This window comes from Setaria italica, chromosome VI (assembly GCF_000263155.2).
Source record: "Setaria italica strain Yugu1 chromosome VI, Setaria_italica_v2.0, whole genome shotgun sequence".
NCBI lineage: Eukaryota > Viridiplantae > Streptophyta > Magnoliopsida > Poales > Poaceae > Setaria > Setaria italica.
The window spans coordinates 35036944-35059398 of NC_028455.1; the positions used below are offsets into that span (position 1 = coordinate 35036944).

Here is a 22455-nt window from a genome sequence, read left to right on the forward strand (position 1 = left end):
TCTCTAGCACCAGCCGTTTACCGATCACTCTCTCCAGCCAAAGAGGATAAGGAGGAGGAGACGACCTCACCTCACATCACCTACTTGTGTATGTGTGTCAGTGAGCAGAGGGGGCATCTGCGACTTGCCTGTTCCAATTCCGAATCGGATGGTGCCAAGTGGTTGCCATCGCGATAAAGCGCATGTCTGCGTCGCCGGTGGATTGGGGTTCCAGACCCCTGTTCCTGGTTGTGGTTGGTGCCTGCAGACCCGATTTTGCTTCAGTTGCAGAGGGATGATGCATCAGGCTTGAGAGGTGCAGTGGGCTTGGCAACACCCAGCAGAAAGTGAGCGTTCTTTCTTCTACTTGATTTTTGCCACATATGGGTCGGACTAGACCATGGATGGAAGGACAATAATGCAGAGTGTGATTGAGAGTTTTGAGAGGTGGCAAGCTCGGTTCTTTTTTGTGTTTCAGACAGGCTTCAGCTGCCAAACGAGCGGTCAGCGACAGCACTGGGGAATGTCCCTGTCGCCTCAGAAACTGGCTGCATTTTCTGACCTGATGGCTGCACCACCCTCTCACTTTTTCGTGCAGTTCCTGATCATGAATCTCGGCACCTAACCACCCCAACAGTTATCAGCTGGCAGTTGCATTTCATCAGTGCCCTTGTTTCAGCAACGCTTCTGCAAGATGTTCAGAATGGTCGATGACGGCAGGATTGGATGGTGTTGGTTGCTTCGCGGCTACTGAATGCTGATGACGACAGGAGAGGGAAAACCGAAACAAAACCCTTGTGCATAATGCGAGCGGCAGAGCAACTGAAAGTTACCCGACGAGGAACAGACGGTGAAGGATTAAGGAAGCACGGTGTGAGGACGTGGGAGCTTCACCCGCCTACCAAACCAAACCAAACCTCACCGGACAAGATGGGGGTTAACTTCATGGCGATCAGACTGGTGAGCGACGATCTGGTCAAGACAAGAGAGAGAGGCACCACAGCCCTCTTTTCAGTCCACTCATCTTCCAACCATCATCATCATCGATCTATCTCTTGGTCTTGGACACTGTTTCACGGTCTACCGGCGCGGTCACTGACAAGGATACCGACCTGACTGTCTGCGTGCGTGCACGAGTTTCATCCATGGAACATGCTGGCAACAGTGAGAGCGTGCCAAGAAAGGAAGGCCACACGATTCCATTCCATGGCTGGCCACACTACACTGCTAGGGCGTTCATTAAGCTGGTCCATGATCACCTAGCCCATCAACCATCATCAGTTTTGTTTTTTTAACACTCCATGCTGCATTAGGCCTTGAGCTTTCACCGTCAGACGATTCGAGCATACCCGAACTAGTGCATGGACCAGCTTTCACTCCATGTTGTTCTTGTGTTCTTTTTTTAACACTCCATGTTGCATTAGGCCTCGAGCTTTCACCGTCAGACGCCCCCGCAGGCCACCCGTTTGTAGCACAGCATCTTAACCTCTTGCACATTTGAATAATCCCAGTGTGGCATGTGGTCTCATGACGATTCGAGCGCACCCGAACTAGGCCGCAACGCCTACAGGAACAACAAGTCGGCAGCGGCCGAAAGGGGTAAGTGGTAACCGCTGCTGCTGATGCTGCCGCATAAACTATGGCGGGATCGCGATTAGCCTCTGGGGGTTCAGCCAATGAACGGAGGTGGCAAAGAATCGGGCAGGTTCAGAGTAGCGGAATCGAGGGCGAGCGGACGGAAGTGGAAACCACCATCCACAGATCCGGGGCTAGCAGTAGGCAGTAGCAGGTAATTTTTGCTCACCTAGCCGCACCCACAAGAACAGAATCGGGCTCCGATTTCTCGTGCTACTTGCAGTAAGGAACCGGTTTGGAAGGAGCTCACGAGATGTCAAGTGAACAAAATGAAGCAGCCTGTTTTGATAGGACTGGAACTGGAACTCTGGAAGTGTGTCATGTCGGCAACCGATCTGAATCCCCGACAGGTGTCGATCCGTCCAATCCCGCTGGGCACCTACCCGATCCCGATCGTCATGGCCCGCCCGTCACCACCTCCCCAATCCATGCTGCGTACGTTCAGCTAGCGCGTGCAACAATCCCACGCTCCAACGAACTCACCAGCACCAAACAGAAAAGGCTGCCGACCTGATCCAAGCTTGTAGCTGTTCAGTGCGACGGAGTTGTTGGCATCATCTTGCCATATTCCCTGAATCCCTCCCTGATCGCGTTCGTTTCATTTCATAGCAGGAAAGCAGCAAGCAACGGGATTCCATCAGTTTTGAGTCCCCTCCAATGGCCAATCCTATCCGTCCGTGCCCTCCGCCGCATTCATGGCGGTGACGGCGACGCAAAGCGGCGCGCGGCTGCCTGCCAACTTCAAGAGGCAGGCAGCATCTCAACTTGCCACCGCCCGCCCGACCTGGACACAACTCCTCCCCTCTGCTGCGGCTGAAACGATCGATGGCGACGTCAGGAAGGGGAGAGGAGCTTTACCTGACTGAACTTGGTGGCCGGGGACACTGCTGCGTTGCTCCCTTCTCGTCCGTCCTATCTCCTCCTCGTGACCAACAGGGGACCACTTTTTCAGAGCACAAAGGACCAGCGAGAAAGAGGAAGGATCTAATGTTCAGAATACAGGGGAGGACGAGAAACAGAGTTTGAGGACGACCTAGCCAAAACAGAGCAACACAACACAGAGTCTTGACAGAACAGAGGAGAATCTAGTCTTTTTCACTCTTCAGAGAGAAGAAACAACCTTGAGACTGAGCATTTTTACACGGCCCTATATTCCCAGCTAGCATCAGAGTATACCGTTATTCCTGGCCATCAGCCAGCCAGTAATTTACACAAAAAAATGGAAGAGAAGGGAGCAGGGAGGATGACGCTGCGTTCCTCACCGTCACCGTCTTCGCTCTCCTCCTCATCCCCTACTGTACTAACCCTCCTACAAACTGCTAACCAACTGCATGCCTATCAAGTACGGTAACAACAACAACCCAACCAACAAACGAGAAGAACACGAGAAGAAACAAGAGAAAAGACTGTTCATTTCGTCGTTGGATCCTCGCTTCACTTCATCTCGAGGCCTCTGAAGTCGAGCATGCCGGCCCTGAGCCCCAGGAAGTGGCTGTCGCTGCAGCTGCACCCGGGGCCTCCCTTCTGGAGGCCCAGGCTGCAGCCGAAGCAGAGTGCTCCTCTGCTGCCGTGGCCGTGGCCGGCCTGCAGCACCTCCCGCTTGACGACGACGACGGGCTTGATGAGGTCCACCTCCACGTCCAGGGGCTGGTCATCTTCTTCTTCTTGCTGGTGGCACGGCGGGCTGATGCAGAGGTCGAGGTTGAGGTCGGGGCACCTGGGCGGCGGCTTGAGCTGCTGCTGCTGCGGCGGCGGCGGGTGGAAGGAGATGGTGGTGACGCCGCCAACGTCGGCGGCAACGGGGCGGTGCGTGACGGGGTCGATCCCCCTGGCGAGGAGCTTCCGCCGGATGTGCGTGTTCCAGTAGTTTTTGATCTCGTTGTCGGTGCGCCCGGGGAGGCGGGCGGCGATGAGGGACCACTTGTTGCCGAGGAGGCTGTGGAGGCTGACGATGAGGTCGTCCTCGTCGGGCGTGAAGTTGCCGCGCTTGAGGTCCGGGCGGAGGTAGTTGATCCAGCGGAGGCGGCAGCTCTTGCCGCAGCGGAGGAGGCCGGCGGCTTTTGGGAGGGAGCGCCAGCAGCCCTCGCCGTGGGCCTTGATGTAGGCGACGAGGCGGTCGTCTTCTTCCTTGGTCCACGCGCCCTTGTTCGTGTGCGCCTTCTCGCAGCACGGCGACCGCCCCATATTTTGAGGTGTGGTTGTGTCTGTCTGCTGGTGTGGTTGGGCGCTGGTGGTGGCTGCGGAGCGCGGCGGCGATTGGGTTTGGAGAGAACAAGGGAGCGGATGGGCGGAGGGCGCCGGGGGTTTTATAGGAGACGGGCGGGTTGGTTGGTTGGGTTGGGTGCGCGCGGTGAGAGATGGCTGGAATGAGAAGGGGATGACGAGTTGGTGCCTGGTGGGTTGGGTTGCTGTGCTGGTGGTGGTAGGCAGGGGTCCGGATCGGAGGAAGGAGAAAGGGGGGGATGTGAACTGGTATTCTAGCGCGCGCGGGGCGTGCGGGTGCGGCCACGTCGTGTGGTCTCTGGTCTCGCCCCGGGTAACGAGGTGGCCGAGGAGGCAAGCTAGCCCATGACACGGGCCGCGGGCACGCCGAGCGAGACGGCAGGTGCAAAGCGATGGCCGATGGAGGAGGGGGACGTCGGCCGGAGGGGCTATGGAAAGGCGGCACGTGTGCGCGGCGGCGGCGGCGGCGGCGGTGAGGCATGCCTATCTATCTCGTGTCTGGGAATCTCTAGCTTCTTCCTCCACCGAGGTCTCATTGCAGAGAATACATACAGCACACGGCGCAAAAGCTACAACTCTGAGGCTGTTCGTTTCAGCTTATAAGCAGGCTGAAAAACTGAAACGGCTGATTTGTTATGAGAGAAAAACACTTTAAAATTGTCCACTTTTCTCTGTTGCCCACTGTATTTGTTCTTCATTGCCAGCAAATTGAACAGTGAGTGACCCGGTTATTGAGAGGTAAAAGACTTTATAATACTGTCACGTGCGTATTTAGCACGGGCTCACTAACAAACAGCACGTGATTTTATAGTTGACCACCACCACCACTGACTATGCACCTTTCTCCTTTCCCCGGATAATGCTCCCCGGTCGGATAGGATGGTGGTGGTTGACTTCCAAATACTAGTACCAGAGAGACATGCATCCACCATTGGTTTTAGGTTTAGGCCCGATCCGGAGGAAGTCAACATAAACGTGGTGGTTAATGGCGCTGTCACGTACTCGTACTAGGTCCCTGCTGCTATTGGATGCTTGGAATGCCCAGGTTGGTGAGCTGAGCAGGTTGGTCGTCCAGAATTCCTGATGCAACTCTGCAATCTGCACCCGCTGTGTTTATGATGCAAAAATAAACCACCAGGAAGCCATCTTCGCACGTGCCGGGTGTCGTTGGTGCAACCACCCCGGACCTGGCAGACCAACCCCGCATCTGCTGTTACTTCACAGAGGAAGGAAAGATTCTTTTACTTTTGCATTATCAGGTGCGTATTCCCTTTCACCTGCATCAGGCGACTGGTACTTCCAGTGTATAGAAAACGAGGAAGCCTCTCGGCATGGTATGCCTTGACAGTTACACCTTGGTGGTTTCGTGGTCTGCTTACGCTGACGATCCTTTCAGACATGTTGATCTCGATCCACATCCACCTTGGTTTCTCCATCGATTATAGACTTTACTTATAGTATAGTATCCGTAAGGTTTGACCATTAGGAGCCTGATGCAGCACTGCTCTGCGCAAATGGCCGTCTGCAGCAATTTGCACGGTTTGCAGCTTTGAAACAGAAGACAGGTAGCCGCCATCTGCGGCGTTTCTAGACAATGGTTTCAGATTTTCCTATGATCCATCCATTGCATGTTCCAAACACTTGTAAGCAACAAACAGAGTTCAGTTCGGAAGCACAGACAGATTCTAAAATATGGTCAAGGTTTGGTTCCAACTACTTCCTGCTCTGAATGCATGAGATTTGTTCAACCTACATCGCAAGGTGTCTAAATGACATTGTCTTCAAGGAACAGAACATGCCCTCATCAAGCAACATTACCCACAGTTCCTCAAGAGATGTTTGAAATGCGATCAAAGCATAGATTACACACGGATTTGCAAGTAATTTCAATAGTAGGCTATGCCATATCTGTATCGCTGAAATATTCATGATTCATGTTTATGGTCTAACACATGAACGGAATGTTCTGTCCGTAAGAAAATCGAAATATTTTCCGAGATAATGCTGCAGTCCCTCCTCCCTCGTTACTAGGATCCTGTTATTCAATCTTCATTTTTACTTACTGAGCGAAGCCCCGCGACTAACAAGGCAAGAAGAGCCTTCCAATCTACTTGGCCTTCTTGGAAGCCTCATACAAGTAGCCTGCAATAACTACAGCTGCAGCAACTGCTACCCCAAAGGCACCCTGTGCAAGCACAACACCGGTTGGAAGATCTGTTTTTGCAGATGCGCTGCGAGGAGCAAAGCCAAGCTCAGAGAGTTTTTTGTGTGATTCAGCGTAGTCTTTGAAGAAGGCTTCTTCATCCTGGGGCATGAAACAAGGCCATGGTTCTGAATCAGTTGATCTGAACCTAATGTGATGAGACAAAAGCGCTAGCATACTAAGTAGAACACTGTACTAAAGAATATTAAAAGTGCAGCGCACCTTTGCATAAAGCTCAACATAGCGCCTAAATTCAGGATCCGACAACAGTGCCTTGTCAGTAGGGAGCTGCAAAAGCCCCTCAGATTCCCCCTTCAACATCTCACTGCAACAATATAAGAGATGAGTAATCTACATAGCGTTGGATACCGTATCAAATCTACTCTACAAAACGCGTGAGATTTGGCCTTTGTGCTCAACTTACAGAAAGTATGTGTTATCAAACTTAAGAGGCTCTTGTGTCCAGGCACCTTCGAATCCAGACCTCTCAGGATGAGCCTTTCCCTAAAAGAACATACAAACGTATAAAAATGCGCTTTTCAACAAATGAGTATTTCTTCAGACAGTATAACAATTACCAGAGTGTGACCTCCAGATAGAGCTACAATATCTTTGTCTGTTAAGCCCATCCGATAGAAGATATCCCTCAGATGTGGTGCACCTATTCATGCAAAGAAGTAGAAAACACAAGAGCAAGATGTACATCAGAACAGATATGATACATAACAAGTATGGAATAACAATCATAAACCAGGACAAAATTATCAAGTTAGATAGATCCTTGCACATGTTATATCTACGTCTAAGGTTAGTTAAATGGAGGGAAAAAGGCAACATTTCCTGAATATAAAAAGGTTATTTATGTTGCTTAATAACTTCAGGGCAACGAAATCATGGAGCTCAGATAAATGCAACAGCTGGATGCTGATAAGCAGGAAGAAGATTTTACGCATTAATAACACAGTATCAAACTTCCTTCACTCACCTACTCCACACAAGCTGCTTACACCAAGCGTACACATGCAGAGTTTTTTGTGCCCAAAAAATCCCAATGACAAAATTCTGCCCATGTGAAAAAAAAGGGAAAACTAGGACATGGCAACTGTGTTGCATCAAATGGGATGTCTGAAACAAAACCAAAATGCACATTGCAGACACGAACATGAGCGGTGCAGTAAAAACCTTCAAATTCCACAAGATTGATGCTAGCCCATAGCTTTCAAGCCATTATCGAAAGACATTGAAAAGAACAAGAAACAATACTAGTACATACCTTTCTTCGCATCCGGTAGACGCCCTTCACGGGGGCACACTGACGAATCCTGATTCATGCAAAAAAAAAAAAAGTAAAAACAGTGAGCATCAAGAAAGATGCATCCATTTATTAACAAATTGTTATTTCACGTACACGTCTGCCGGGAACGAACTCAACAGTTGGCCCCCCAGTCACTTCAACTGCAACCACTCCAGCAAGCTGAGTAAATTCCAGCATCTTAGTTAATAAAAAAACTCAAAAATGAAAGGAAAATAAGCCAGATATCTTAACTTAAACGAGAAAATTCAAGCAATCCTAAATTACCTGATAAAGGTCTGCGTACGTTATCTTCGGGTTCTTGGCTTTGATAGGCTCTAGTACAATACAATGCACAGTTGGATAAGCAATAGTAATGATTTCCTTTATTACAGCAGAGAATAAAGAAACAACAAAACAATAAGCATGCAAATCACCATCAATTCACATGGAGTGTTACTCATAAAGGAATATGCCATAAACTGTACTTACTCAAAGACACATTCTGATTTTACATTTAAGGCTTGATGGTATACAAGTAACCATTGTCATGAGTACACAATCTTACTGCATGACAGGGCGCAGACTTAAGTAAAGCAAAGCTAATCCCAGTTGAGTGAGAACAGGTAACTAAGTTTTCTCCAACCTCTCTACTGTGCTTGCATGTGGGTTTGAGATACAACGGTTGTGAAGTTGCATTGCCAAGCAGATATTCATGGGGAGGACATGTTCCTTGAGTAGCTAAAACACACTATATAGTTTCCCAACTTAGCATCCCAACATTACAGTCATGAATAATCCAATATTTTGTAGCCTGACCTTGAAGATATCACAGAAACCAGTGGCCAAATAAAAGGAGTTCCAAACTTTCAATTTATCAGAAAGAAACTAGAAAAAGGCGCAAATTAATTTCTTCAAAGCCATCATTCATGTAGCTCATACTTGATTAGGTTTAAAGGTTGCTGTTCAGATATTTTCAGAAGGAAGAATATTATTGCACAGATTTCCACTATCATATTGAGCATTAACAATGCTTACCAAGGAGATCGATAGCAATCTTTAAACCAGCATTGGAACCATGAGTGTACTCTTCCTCAAATCTAATTGAACCATTTGCGCCACCAGTTTTTGTGTTCACATCATAAGTTCCAGCATCATGCCATCTGCAGAGGACAGCAAAGGAGCCAAGTCTTCAGTGTTCGAAGAAAGGGCATATGATGTAAGGCTAATGCTAATCCATGACAAGCAGAATGTATCCCTGGATTAATCATGCAGATAGTGGAGGTCAAATGCAAATTTAACTAGCTATCAGATCAATGCAATAGGGAGGAACCCAATATATCTAAAAACATAAATTGGGAACTCCAACGTATAAAACTGTGCTTGTATTGAAGCTTATGACAAGCTGTTACTAAGGGAACATCACCTACACTCTGCAATTAGTGGATCGAATCAAACATTTTCTCCCAAGTACCCTACCCGGCTCTCAGCAATTCCAGAGTCCACACAAGTAAAGCAAAGCAAAGCAAAAAACCAGTTGATCTAGAACAGGAAACTTGTCTTTGTTTTCTCCAACCTCTATGCTGTGCTTGCATGTGGGATTGAGAAACAACAGTTGTTACAGTTGCATCTCTACTGACCTACTGTATACTTAGACTGTGTAGGTTATGATTGTGAGTTGAGTGAGGATACTATCTTAATGATTCTAAGATTAACAATCAACCGAAACCTATGTGAATTAAAAATCATCATCCCTTGATCTTCACTCTTCAGCGCTAGCGACACGCACGCAAGGTGTTCGACAAATCGCCTCCCCCAAAGCCCGCACCAAACCAGCACGAACCACGCGCGCTACCCGCAGCACGAAACCAGGCTTTGCAAATCTCACACGCCAGCCAGCAAGCAGGCTTAACCGTCAAGCACGAGATCAGCAAGCAAGCGCGGCACAGACGAAAACACTAGAGCACCCAAAGTTTCCAGTCAGCAGTTGGGTTGGGTGGAGTGAGGGAGCAGGTGGGGTAGTGATGAGAGGCGGAGCACGTACGCGAGGCGGAGCATGATTGGGGCGCATCCCTTGTTGGAGATGAGGGCGCGGAGCTGGCGGCGCGCCCTGTCGACCTGGCGCAGGTACTCGGCGTCCACCACCGGAGCCGCCATCTTCGCCTTGCCCTAGAGATCGGAGGCCGGGGGAGGCGGAGGCGGAGGCGTGCGGGGGAAGACTGCTGACTGCCGAGCAGCGGGATGGGAAGGGGAGGAGGCGACAACTGACAAGGCGTGGAAGATAACGGGATCGAGAGAGCGGATTCGGTTGGCCTTGAATTGCCCGGCGCCAACGAACCACGCCGCGCCGGGGTAGTTACGGCCGCCCTACAGGTGTGGGGCCTTAGACCGGCCCACTTTTGTACAGAAAGCGTGTGTATTATTCACTCACTTAGGAGACAGGCCCCGGGCCTCGTGACGGCCCAATCAGCCCAATCAAATGCAACCGGGCTTTGTCGACAGATTGAGTCGCATCCAACAAAGGACTCAAGAACACCCACCCGACCAACTCTGTTTTGTGATCGATTTTTCAGCCAAAAACCAGCGAAAACCACCTGGAAAACCACTCCGCGTTCGTGCACACGCGCAGCAACCGCCTGCCTGCCTGCCTGGTGTGGTGGTGGTGGTGGATGATGTCGCACGCCCGCACACACGTCGGTCTCCTCCCGGACCCGCGCGCGGCGCCCGGCGTTCCCGGGCGGCCGCTCACCCCCCGCGGCGGCCTCCGCGCCCCTCCCTTCCCGCGCCCTTCCTATTTCAGGATCACTACTAGGCCCGCGGACCCCTAGCCTCTAGCCCCTCTCTCCGTTCCCCCGCACGCACGGCCACGCCACGCCCCGCCCCCCCGCCCGTTCGTTCCCCAATGCGCGACATGTCCGGCCTCCGCGCCCGGGCGCTCGCCGTCGCCGCGGCGGCCGCGCTCGCGCTCGCGCTCATGGCGCCCGGCGCCGCGGCGGCGTGGGAGCTCACCAAGAAGGGCACCGTGGTCTCCTACGACCGCCGCTCGCTCATGATCGACGGCCGCCGGGAGATCTTCTTCTCCGGGTCCATCCACTACCCGCGGAGCCCGCCAGACATGTGGCCAGACCTCATCGTCAAGGCCAAGGAGGGCGGCCTCAACGTCATCGAGAGCTACGTCTTCTGGAACATCCACGAGCCCGAGAAGGGCGTGGTAATTAAGCACCATATGCATCTCCCACGTCTATCTGCTTCTTCCATGCATGATCCGGCGCCCGATCGATCTGTTCCTTCTTCCTTGCAGCTCAACTTCGAGGGCCGGTACGACATGGTCAAGTTCTTCAAGATGATCCAGGAGCACGACATGTACGCCATCGTCCGGATCGGGCCCTTCATCCAGGCCGAATGGAACCATGGGTTTGTTTGTGTGGCTTCCTCGTCTCATTCAGTCCATCATTGCGTTCTCATCGTCCCAAATCATGTGTAATAATCTGCACCTGTTCTTTTTTTTCCCCCATTTCCTTCTGCTACGTGCCGATTCTTTCTCAGAGGCCTGCCCTACTGGCTAAGGGAGGTGCCTGACATTGTCTTCCGGACGAACAACGAGCCATTCAAGGTGACGAATCTGATTCATTATATTTTTCAGTTCCTGAAACCTTGTCGATTGTGCGAGCTTATCTGGCTCGACGATGACCTGTCGGTTTTCTCTGTACATGCAGATGCTCATGGAGAAGTTTGTGAACCTCATAGTGAAAAAGCTCAAGGACGCCAACCTGTTTGCGTCGCAGGGAGGTCCCATCATTCTAGCACAGGTTCATTCACCAGTCAGAATTGTTGCAGCAGCCTCTTGAGTTTTATGTGTCTGGCCTGATGAACTTTTTCTTATGAAATGCATGCTTATGCACAAATCTGCCTGGCATGCAGATTGAGAATGAGTATCAGCACCTGGAGGCGGTGTTCAAAGAGGAGGGCACCAAGTATATCAACTGGGCAGCGAAGATGGCCCAAGCTACCAACACCGGCGTGCCATGGTTCATGTGCAAGCAGACCAAAGCTCCTGGTGAAGTGGTAACTTTATCATCGTCAAAATATTTCCAGACTTTCAGCATAACAACTTCAGTAGCTGCACATACTACATGGTCAAACCGTCTGGGTGATAGCATTTTCAGTTAAATTTGTACTTTGAAAAGAACAACAGCAATAATCTGCCATTGTTTCTTCCCCTGTAGATCCCAACCTGCAATGGGAGGAATTGTGGAGATACATGGCCTGGTCCAACCAACAAGACCATGCCTCTCTTGTGGACTGAGAACTGGACAGCGCAGTAAGTTATTACATCAATAATCCATTAACTAGTCTAAGTTCAACAAGCTATATATATCACCGTCCATATCACTTGATCGCTGTATCACTGCAATTCTCATTGCAAAATCAACTACTGTTTTCTTGGTGTAAACAAACAGGTACAGGGTATTTGGTGATCCACCATCCCAGCGTTCGGCCGAGGACCTTGCATTCGCTGTGGCGCGTTTCTTCTCTGTCGGGGGTACTATGACAAACTATTACATGGTACTGAACAGTAGTATGATCTTCTTCACATCATGCGTACCATTATAAGTTAGGATGAGCATAAGTGTTGATGCTGAATTCTACCGTTACATTTGTCTGAAACTCTAATCAGTATCATGGGGGTACGAACTTTGGAAGGACAGCTGCTGCTTTTGTGATGCCAAAATACTACGACGAGGCGCCTCTCGATGAATTTGGTAAGACGATGTCGATAGTAGTCGATAGTGATTTTTCCTTTTTTTTTCAACTCTGAAGAATCCCATCAGCTGTGTTGATGCACTAGATTGTGATGTATGGCTTGCAACGATGGTGACAATGCTTGTTCAGGCCTGTACAAGGAGCCTAAATGGGGCCACCTCAGGGACCTGCACCAGGCGCTGAGGCTTTGCAAGAAGGCCCTGCTATGGGGGACGCCGTCAGTACAGAAGCTGGGCAAGCAATTCGAGGCGAGGGTGTTCGAGTTGAAGGAGCAGAACGTGTGCGTGGCGTTCCTCTCCAACCACAACACCAAGGACGACGTGACCATGACATTCCGGGGACAGCCCTACTTCGTTCCACGCCATTCCATCAGCATCCTCGCCGACTGCAAGACCGTCGTCTTCAGCACCCAGCACGTAAGCTATCGCCCGGAGCTCTCATGTTCCTGCGTCGGGTATGGACGAATGAATCAAAGAAATGGTGGCCAGACACTGACTGAAGCTCATGCACGCTTGCAGGTGAACGCACAGCACAATCAGAGGACGTTCCACTTCACGGAACAGACGGTGCAGAACAACGTATGGCAGATGTTTGACGAGGAGAAGGTCCCCAAGTACAAGCAGGCCAAGATCAGGACGCGCAAGGCACAGGAGCTCTACAACCTAACCAAGGACAAAACTGACTACGTCTGGTACACCTCGAGGTACGGTTGCTTTGCCTGGCAGAGCTCCTGCTCAATGCGATGGCGTCGTGTCGGTTCTTAGTGTCGGCGAATGCCTGTCCTGCAGCTTCAAGTTGGAGGCCGACGACATGCCGTTCCGCCGCGACGTCCGTCCTGTGCTCGAGGTCAACAGCCATGGCCACGCCTCGGTGGCGTTTGTCAACAACGTCTTCGTAGGTACTTGGAGCTAGCACATGTATTGTTTCCGTTCATTGCTTCTGCCTTGCTGCTCTTTTCTTGGTTTCCAGACCACAACTTGGGGTGTAGAGAGAAGATGAGCTCCAACGTTTGTGCGTGCAGGATGCGGTCACGGGACCAAGATGAACAAGGCGTTCTTGCTCCAGAAGCCCATGAACCTGAAAATGGGCGTCAACCACGTCGCCGTCTTGTCATCGACGCTGGGAATGATGGTGAGCATAGAACTATTCAACTACAGATATCTCCACGCAAGCTTCAGGATGCTGTTTTTCGTTCAGCTCGGTCTCCGCCAGGAAACATGGGAAACATAGACGATATATGATGGGTTGTTTCAGGACAGTGGCGCTTACCTGGAGCACCGGGAGGCCGGCATCGACAGGGTGCAGATCCTGGGCCTCAACGCGGGCACGCTGGACCTGACGAATAACGGCTGGGGCCACATCATCGGCCTCGTCGGCGAGCAGAAGGAGATCTACACCGAGAAGGGCATGGGGAGCGTCACCTGGAAGCCCGCCGTGAAGGACAAGCCGCTCACATGGTACAAGGTAATTGAAACGACAGCGTCACTAGCAGTCGCTGCGTGCAACCATCGCGGTGCTAACTTATGTGCGTTTGTCAGAGGCACTTCGACATGCCGTCGGGAGAGGACCCGGTGGTGCTCGACCTGAGCCCGATGGGCAAGGGCATGATGTACGTCAACGGCGAGGGCATCGGCCGCTACTGGATCTCATACAAGCACGCCCTCGGTCGGCCATCACAGCAGCTGTAAGTGTAAGATTTTGGTTAACTTACAGCCATGATTATCCAGGCCTGCAGCTGATCATCAACACCATATACGTTTGAAGGTACCACGTGCCGAGATCCTTCTTGCGCGAGAAGAACAATGTGCTGGTGCTGTTCGAGGAGGAAGGCGGGCATCCGGACGCGATCATGATCCTGACGGTGAAGCGCGACAACATCTGCACCTTCATCTCGGAGAAGAACCCGGCGCACATCAAGTCGTGGCAGCGCACGGACAGCCAGATCACGGCGAAGGGGGGCGGCGACCTCAAGCCCAAGGCGACGCTGTCGTGCCCGCTCAAGAAGGTGATCCAGCAGGTGGTGTTCGCGAGCTTCGGCAACCCGCAGGGCATCTGCGGCAACTACACCGCCGGCAGCTGCCACACGCCGCGCGCCAAGGAGGTGGCGGAGAAGGCCTGCCTGGGGCAGCGGACCTGCACGCTCCCCGTGGCCGCCGATGTGTACGGCGGCGACCTCAACTGCCCCGGCACCACGGCGACGCTCGCCGTGCAGGTCAAGTGCTCCAAGAGGTCGCCCGGCGCCCCCGCCGCCGCCGCACAATAATCAATTCGATCATCCACTAGCTAGAAGTAGCTCTTTTGTGTGATCGTTTCTTGAGATGCTGCTCTGCACTGCTTGCTTCGTGGTCGTGGGCTCGTGGCTGGTCCTTTTCTTTTTTAACGAATTCGTGGTCGTGGCTGGTGAGCTGGCCGGAGACGTCGATCGGACCATCCGTGGGTGGCACGCCGGGGAATAGATTGCATATTGGTGGTGGTGTTATCGTTGTATAAGCTTTACATACATGTAGGATTAGAGTGTTAATTTGATGAGCAAACATGTATGCAGATGGTCGTTAATTTGCTGATTAATAATGGCAACAATAATGAACAGCCTAGTGCACTGACTGACATATTGTTCCTGCAGCTGAACCTTCTTTTTGTTTGGATTCTTAAATTAATTAAGTCATTATCTAAAAAAAATTAACGGCGCTGCTAGCGCTCGGACATCCGATGGGAAATTTCCCATATCGGATGCTCCGACGAAATATTAAAAATTACCTAGTGTAACATTAGTTATCAATGTTTGCAACATGAAAAAATAATGTGTAAAAATGACTATATCGTCCGACTCTGGGATAGAAAAATTTCCGCCGCAACATAAACACTATATTTCGTGCAACATTCACTATGAAAACATGCAGAAATAATAGTATGTCCGAGCGTCCAATTTTTTTATGATTCTAAATGTATATTCTGTAGCATTACCGAAAAACTAATTAAGTAGCCAGATTTATGAAAAGAGAAAAAGAGAGTAGCGTTTAATTTGTTGATTAGCCATAAAAGGATCTCTTATGCCTGTGGTTAGCTCTGATTGACGATCGAAATACCATTGTAAAACACACACGAATGCGCCCACAAAGAAATATCATTGTGACGATTATGGGAAAACAAAGAAAAAATATCATGCAAAAAGAAACACAAAGAAAGAAAATATCACGCAAAAAAATACAAAGAAATATATATCATGCAAAAAGAAATAGGATCATGCCAAAATAAACCAAAAAAACAGTATCGAAAAACGTAAAAAAAACACAAAAAGAAATAATATTGGAAGTTTTTTTTAAAAAAAGGGGGCGAGAATTGAACTCGCAACCTCTCACACCCATAGCAAGAATCATACCACTAGACCAAACACCCTTTTATTATATTTTATTATATTTGATTGTAATTACTGTATGATATAATGGCTTGATGTAGAAATGTTAGGAAACTCTTTTAAGCGACATTTTATTCGTTCTAGAGATACATTTGTCATCACGTGACCATTGGGTGCCATTTGGGCTGCTTGCAGAAGATTTCTCGTTTCAATTTTTTTAATACATTTTTTTAATACATGATCTTTGGTATGTCTACGGATATACGTTATATTTAAATATATAACAATTTGAAAAGGACGGTATAAGTTGTTCATCTTTTAGTACATGATCTTTGGTATGATCTTTTCAAATTGGTGGAACAAATACACTCGCCTAGTAGCCTGCGATGGAATAAAATTGTGTTTTAAAAAGGAAAGTTTTTATCACAGTCCTACATACACGTCCCTACTACATCAGCCAGTAAATATATGACTTGACAAGCTATTTAGCTAAAAAAGCATACTAAAGAGTATATGATATGCTCTTAGCCGTCTGAAAATGAGTATACAGCTCGGCCTTAGATGGCCACGGTGTTCACAGAACGCTGCAATGGAACATATAAACAAATAACTGCTATTCCGCATTGCTAGTTATAACACCGCGAACATCATCAATTTGGCAACCTTTGCTACATGCTCCCAAGATCCCATTTTCTTCGAGGAAGAACCATTCATACAACAATGAACTGACAGAATGCGCACCACCGTAATGTTCAACAGCTTAAAATCATCTCGGTATTATTACAGACACAGTGGAGAACAATGCTGAGAAGATCGCCAATCCTTCAGAGCATAGAAACCTAGATATGGGGAGAGTGGGCTGGGCAGGAACAAGGTAGAACTAGTTTGCGAGATCCCAACATCATGCCTTGTGACTTCAGGGTGATTTCTCAGCAACAAGCTTGTCAATGAGCTCGGCAGCATCCTCAACTGTCGCAATTGACTGCGCGCTTGATTCCTCGACGCTGATGTCGAACTCCTCCTCAAGGCCCATCACGATCTCAACCTGAGATAGATACAGGGAAAGTGTTATTTTAGTAGAACTAGAGAACAGAGCGGATACTCATTTGCCAAAACAACTTACGCATCAACTATCACATAACCTTAGATGCATCATTCATGGTACCAAAACACCCAATTTCCTTGTTTCATGCTTTAGATTCAATATCAAACACAATCCAGTAGAGATGAGAGGCGAAAAAAATAACTACTACCTGTATTAAATATGAACTGAACAAGGTTGGCACAACCGCCGACTACCCTCTAAGGTCTATAGAATGTGATTATGTGACTTCTTTTATAAATACTACCCCTGGGATAATTTGTCAAAGTTGCTACACAGCTTCATGATACAAAACTTCCTAAACACATGGCATAAACTCATGGGGGTGTAAAATTACCGTATCAAGTGAATCTGCACCAAGATCAGAGAACTTAGAGGCACCACAAACTTCAGTGCCCTCTGGAACAGCGAGCTGCTTCTTCACAATTTCACAAACCTTGTCCACTGTATCCTTCTTAGCCTGTCATAACACATATTTCAACACCTAATGAGATACTGCATAGTGAGAAAATATAGGGTGCACACAAGCACTGTATTGTATCAGTGGATGATCTGTCTAAAACTGCCATCCTCCCACACTAGGAACTGATGTAAGAAATGACAAACATGTCTTAAATCTCAGATGAATTGTTCAAAGAACAAATAGAAGCGGGAATTACATCCTTTTACAAAAAGGAGGATGCAGTAACTCTTTAACACTACTGAGCACTACTAGTTCAGTTGAAATCCACAGAAACAGTATATCAGTAAACGGCTAGCTATGTCACAGTAAAACAAACTTGACATATGTATAGCATGCATCAGGGAAGAGGATGGAACTCACTGCATAGCAAACAGCAAATCTCTTGGGCACTGAATGCAGGCGGAGGAATGCATTGCCCTTCCTCGCAGCAGAGAAAGAGAGCGAGCTCGTGTTGACTGCCTGCAATTCAAGGAACAAGCATCTTGAGATAACAAAATTTGTTATTTGAAGACTACCACACATATAAACAAACAAAGAAAGGCAGTTGTAAATTTACGCCACAATGATAATCGGTTACCACACTGATTGTGCTATTGTCCTAATGTTGTACTTGTACATCAGTAAGGTTGAACTGTAGAGGTAGGAAGAGACAACTGGCATAGGCATTCATCTATCTACTCAACAGAAACAAATTCCAGTAACAAAAAACGAATAAAGCAAGCACACATGATGAGAATTTATATTTGCACAGCTCGGCTGACTTCATTCCAGCGCTAGATTGCTAGAATATTAAGACCATCCCTGTCGGTTCACATCTTATTACCGCATACAAAATTACTTGGCAGGGTAACTAAAGTGAGACGCGCTTAACGGTAAGTCCTAATTCCTGGTTACTTGCAGAAAACATATTCAGTATTTACACCACAGAAGGCTTGATAAGAATTTATCAACTTTGCATGAGAGCAGATCTGTCCAAATCCACTTTGAAAACGTCTCAGTAAAGCGGCCAGCAAGCGCACACAAAGGTAGCTTTCCCCATGGAAGGAAAAGGGCAGCCATCAAAAAGCTCACTACAGCTCTACGACTGCAAATCCACAAGTTGATTGAACACGGCAAAGGGGGTTGGTTCTTCACGCCCCAGCCCCAGATGACCAGATCACCCGCGCAAACCACCATACACCTAGATCACAGGCATGCAACCCTTATTAAACCCAACACCAAACCCCGGGCGCGACGCACAAGCCGGGTACACGGAGAGATGCGATGGATCTGAAGAGGAACCAGCGGCGGTCGCGGCGGATCTGCTATACCTTGACGGGCCTGGCGAAGGAGAGGGCGGATCCGGCGATGGAGGCCATCGGGGCGCGACGCACGCGATGCGGAACGGGGGGAGGCGGCGGGCACGAAGCGCGTGAGAGCGACCGGGGGAGGTGGGGGCGCTGGACGGCACGGGCACGGCAGGCTGCTGCTGCTGGGTAGGTCGGAGCAGTGGCTTGGCCTGGCCGGAGCCGAGGGTTTTATATACAGGGCGGGGTGGCGACGCCGCCGCGCGCATCGGTTGTATCGACGGGGCGGCGGGGTCCGCGAGGCCGGGTACGGGCGGGCCCCACCACGCAGGCAGGCGGTTGGGCGGTGGGGGCCTGGTGATGAGAAATTAAAAGGTTACGAGGAGACAGACGGGCTGGGCCCATCCGCTCAGGCGTTTAATGGGTGGGGCCGTGGGGGAAGGCCGTTGTGGTGTATGAGAAAGAAGCGTGAGGCCCAGCGTACGACGAAGGGCCGAGGCCCGGTAGGACGACATGGCCCTCTACGGCCTGCCCCTACTACCGTGCAGTAATGGGATCGGCATATCATATCCCGACCGTACGTTACGGCCGAAAATTATATCAGCCAGCCAGGCAATGTTCGCTGGAGGAAAAAAAAATATATGGCCGGTCATGGCGGCAGCCGGACGTTCACGTTGTGACCCATGCAGGTCATGCGAGAAGCGTGCGCGCGTCGCGTGTGGTGGATGACGGATCGACGGCCCAACCTCTCGCCTGGTGTCATGTAGCGCGACGACCAACGCCGGTCAGCCCTATATCGTGGTGGGCACAGGCGAACCAGGAGCAGGGGGCCACGGCCCAGTAGGGGCCCAAATAGTTTTTGGGCCTACTCTCTGTATAGGCTGACAAGGTGACAGGTCGGTCAGCCAGCCTATCGTGGATCCTGTTTTTCTTCCAAATCCAATCCACCCAGCTTTAAGGGTGCTTGGTAGATGTTGGTTTCATGTAAATGGCATTTGAAGATCGCGCTGCAAGGAACATTAGTATAAAAAAAAGTAAACGAGACTAGCTATTCACTCAGATTAATCTTACAGTCATATTTAATGTTATACTCATTGTAATATTTAATTAGTACTCGCTCCATTTTCTTATTTAATTAGTACATGCTCTGTTTTTTATTTATAAGGCGCGCACACATATCAAGATTCAAACTTTGCAATCTTTGACTGATAATTTGATTATTAATTTTTTATTTTTATAATGTAAACTTTATATGGTCGGATCCGTAATCAAATATACTCTGTTTGGAAGACCGTGCCTAGTTATACCATGACTTATAAATATAGATGGAGGGACTAAAAAATTGATTGACCTAGCTCTAAGCTATATACCATCGGGGACACCCTAAGTTGTACTCCATGCGACAAGTCCCATGAGGTCATTCTTTAATGGTAGTTTCATGGACAATAAATGAGCTGTTGTGTATGCAATTTTGATGACATGGCACATTATTTATGAAGTGAAAGAAGAAAGTGGTTTCATGTGGATGAAATCATGTGTACACTGTTTTCAAGTATCTTGCATGTAAACTTGGAAATAACATGAGATAAAACTATGCAATGTGTGAGCTATTTTATCTATAAACTAAGAGGATGTTTGGATCTTTAGCTCGAACTAAAGTTCTTATCACATCGAATATTTGGAGGCTAATTAGGAGTAATAAACATGAGCTAATTATAAAACTAATTACATAGATGGAGGCTAATAATTACATAGATGGAGGCTAATTTGCTAGATGAATCTATTAAGCCTAATTAATTCATCCTTACACATGTTTACCGTAGCATCATATTATTAAATCATGAATTAATTAGACTTAATAGATTCGTCTCGCGAATTAGACTCTGTCTGTACAACTAGTTTTGTAATTAGTATATATTAATTAGTAGTTAAACATTCGTTGTGAGAGGAGGGGGGACTGAAGAACCAAACTGACTAAAATGTATTTCGCTGAGGGTCAAAGAAGGTACACGTGCCCCGATGGTAAGAGGGTGTCATAAATGTCCCTTGTCACCCCGCTGGTGACGGCCATAACTTTTCCTTCCTGGTGGAGGCTGCTGCTGCAGAGGCGCAGAGCTCCGCTGCTCAAAAAATAAATGGAGCGCACCTATCATCGTCATCATGCGTGCGTTCCCCCTCGAAAAAAACCGAGCGCCTTTTACGTTTCCGGACAAGAAAAATCGAGTGCCCTCTCCGGCCGGCTACTTATTAGCACACTGGCCGTGTCTTGCTGGCTGCAGAGAGGTGAAGGGATTGGACTCGAGCGCTTCTCGATCCGGGCAGCACGGCGGCAGAGCCAAGAGAGGCATGGAGCCGGAACGAGGGGACGCGGCGGAGCTGCTCGTGTGGGGGACGACGGGCGCCGGCAACAACGACGACGGTGCCGCCGCGGCGTGCCTCTGCCCCGCCGCAGTGGCAGCCGCCCCAGGTTCTGTGTTCCCCCGCCACGCGCTGGAGCAGGAGATGCTGCGCCGCGGCGACCTGCAGCTGCAGGGCGGCGTGGGCGACAGGCGCAGGGAGCGGAAGATGAAGAACCGCGAGTCGGCGGCGCGGTCCCGCGCGCGCCGGTACGCGTACGTGAACGAGCTGGAGAAGGAGGTGAGCGCCCTCCGCGCTGAGAACGAGGAGCTCAGGAAGCTCTGCGAGGAGGTCAGTGTGTGTGTCTCCGTGCTTGATGATAAGCATTTCTCTTTGAGGAGCGCTAGGCAGCTAGCTCATTCGCTTCTCTTAACAAGTTCTTCACATGTTGGACGCGTGTGCAGCTGAAGGAGGCCGCGGAGGCGCCGGCGAAGAAGGCTAACCAGCGGCTGCAGAGGACGTCATCCGCGACATTCTAGCCAGCCTGCATCTACCATCGGCCGGGCGGAGAAGCTCGCCTCCTCAGCTCCTCTTGCTGCGTCCCCGTGCAGCGTTGTAGATGGATAGGGCAGGGTGGTGGATCTCTCGTCTCTGGGCTCTGGCTGGACAGAAATGGTAAACGCCGGTTCCTCGAACACCCCTTGTTTCGGGGAAGAAGCCTGTGGGGGGGCCCACTGCGAGATGAAATGATGCTGCCGCGGTGGTGACAGCGAGCTGGCTTGTCTCTTTTCGCTCGCCTTTTTCCTCTTTCTTTCTTTGGTGGACGTTCGCTTGCTCTTGTCACGCATGGCCGCACGCGCACCGTACCATTGCGTTTGCGTTTGCGCATGGGCTCTCGCCAATGGCGTCCCATCCACATGGCAATGCTCCTCCGCGCGCAACGCAAGTTGCAAACAGTGTCGTCGTCGTCGTCCAGAGTACTCAAACTCAATATTATATTGAAGCGTTTTGCAAAATGATAGTACTCGCAAAGGACAGTTGGCACGGGCAGTGGAGTCCAGCAGCCTCTCTGCTCTGCTCTGGTACTGCTCGTCCGGCCGCACGCACGCCTCGAGTCGACCGTCCATCCGTCGCGTTGGGCGCGCCGCTAGCTGCTGCCACTGCACCCCTGCGGCGACTGCGATTGCGTGTCCTGATCGCGTCCATGTCCGCCCGGGTTGATCCTCCAGAGATCTCCTTGCCGTCGCCTTCGCAGCTTGCTTTTCTTTGCTTTCCTTTGCGTGAAACCTAGCTAGCTAAAGATGACCCATCGAGCTCTGCCATTCCCTGATTAACTTAATCCCTCCTCTATAGTGACAGATCAAAGGGCCATCTTTCTTTGGCTAGCTCCTGACCTCTCACCCCGAACCCGCAATCACCAATGAGGCCATCCACGTTGCTCCTCCACGCTTGTGCCTGCGCGGCAAGCAGCCACGAGAGGGAAGCACCCGTAATTCCTCGGTCTTCCACGGCGACGAGTGATGACCGCGTCCACGACACCCCTCACCTGCGCGGCCCGGCGGCAAGTCGCGTGCGGCGCATAATGCTGCCTGGCAGAGGCAGAGGCGCGCTGCGGAAGGGCTAGGTCGAGCGCAGGTCTGCTACGGCCGTGGACGACGCAGACGACCCAAAGCCACAAGGCGCCGCCACAACATCTGGGCCTATCTGATCCGCTGCATGGTCGAATTTTCCATGCAAATGAGCTGATCGATCGTGTCATTTGGTGACCAAGGATCAGAAACATTCCAGCCTCGTCAGGGAGAGGAAACGTGATTAGC

The 22455-nt window shown here is 50.0% G+C and overlaps 5 protein-coding genes across 5 annotated transcripts; 2 read left to right on the forward strand and 3 right to left on the reverse strand.

Moving 5' to 3' along the window:
* Positions 1-2679: 2679 nt before the first annotated feature.
* LOC101753857 (myb-related protein Zm38) lies at positions 2680-4040 on the reverse strand. The gene has a single exon (XM_004974090.4). The coding sequence runs from the start codon at positions 3796-3798 to the stop codon at positions 3049-3051; it is 750 nt and encodes a 249-aa protein (XP_004974147.1). The 5' UTR covers positions 3799-4040; the 3' UTR covers positions 2680-3048.
* Positions 4041-5685: 1645 nt separating this feature from the next.
* LOC101753441 (probable L-ascorbate peroxidase 4, peroxisomal) lies at positions 5686-9651 on the reverse strand. Its single transcript, XM_004974089.3, has 9 exons — positions 9376-9651; positions 8370-8494; positions 7620-7669; positions 7449-7514; positions 7314-7362; positions 6619-6701; positions 6465-6544; positions 6263-6365; positions 5686-6142 (listed from the first exon to the last, which is right to left on the reverse strand). The coding sequence occupies exons 1-9, from the start codon at positions 9486-9488 to the stop codon at positions 5945-5947; spliced, it is 867 nt and encodes a 288-aa protein (XP_004974146.1). The 5' UTR covers positions 9489-9651; the 3' UTR covers positions 5686-5944.
* Positions 9652-10242: 591 nt separating this feature from the next.
* LOC101754254 (beta-galactosidase 11) lies at positions 10243-14697 on the forward strand. The gene is made up of 15 exons (XM_004974091.2): positions 10243-10542; positions 10633-10745; positions 10878-10944; positions 11048-11140; positions 11253-11396; positions 11558-11652; positions 11792-11897; positions 12010-12094; positions 12225-12511; positions 12614-12798; positions 12884-12993; positions 13117-13226; positions 13350-13559; positions 13634-13779; positions 13860-14697. The coding sequence occupies exons 1-15, from the start codon at positions 10243-10245 to the stop codon at positions 14356-14358; spliced, it is 2550 nt and encodes an 849-aa protein (XP_004974148.2). The 3' UTR covers positions 14359-14697.
* Positions 14698-16049: 1352 nt separating this feature from the next.
* On the reverse strand, positions 16050-18519 carry LOC101754640 (acyl carrier protein 3, chloroplastic). Its single transcript, XM_004974093.3, has 4 exons — positions 18326-18519; positions 17376-17474; positions 16890-17012; positions 16050-16495 (listed from the first exon to the last, which is right to left on the reverse strand). Exons 1-4 carry the CDS (start codon positions 18371-18373, stop codon positions 16367-16369), a joined length of 399 nt encoding a protein of 132 aa, XP_004974150.1. The 5' UTR covers positions 18374-18519; the 3' UTR covers positions 16050-16366.
* Positions 18520-20390: 1871 nt separating this feature from the next.
* LOC101755325 (ABSCISIC ACID-INSENSITIVE 5-like protein 7) lies at positions 20391-21440 on the forward strand. Its single transcript, XM_004974094.4, has 2 exons — positions 20391-20989; positions 21103-21440. Exons 1-2 carry the CDS (start codon positions 20462-20464, stop codon positions 21175-21177), a joined length of 603 nt encoding a protein of 200 aa, XP_004974151.1. The 5' UTR covers positions 20391-20461; the 3' UTR covers positions 21178-21440.
* Positions 21441-22455: the final 1015 nt, after the last annotated feature.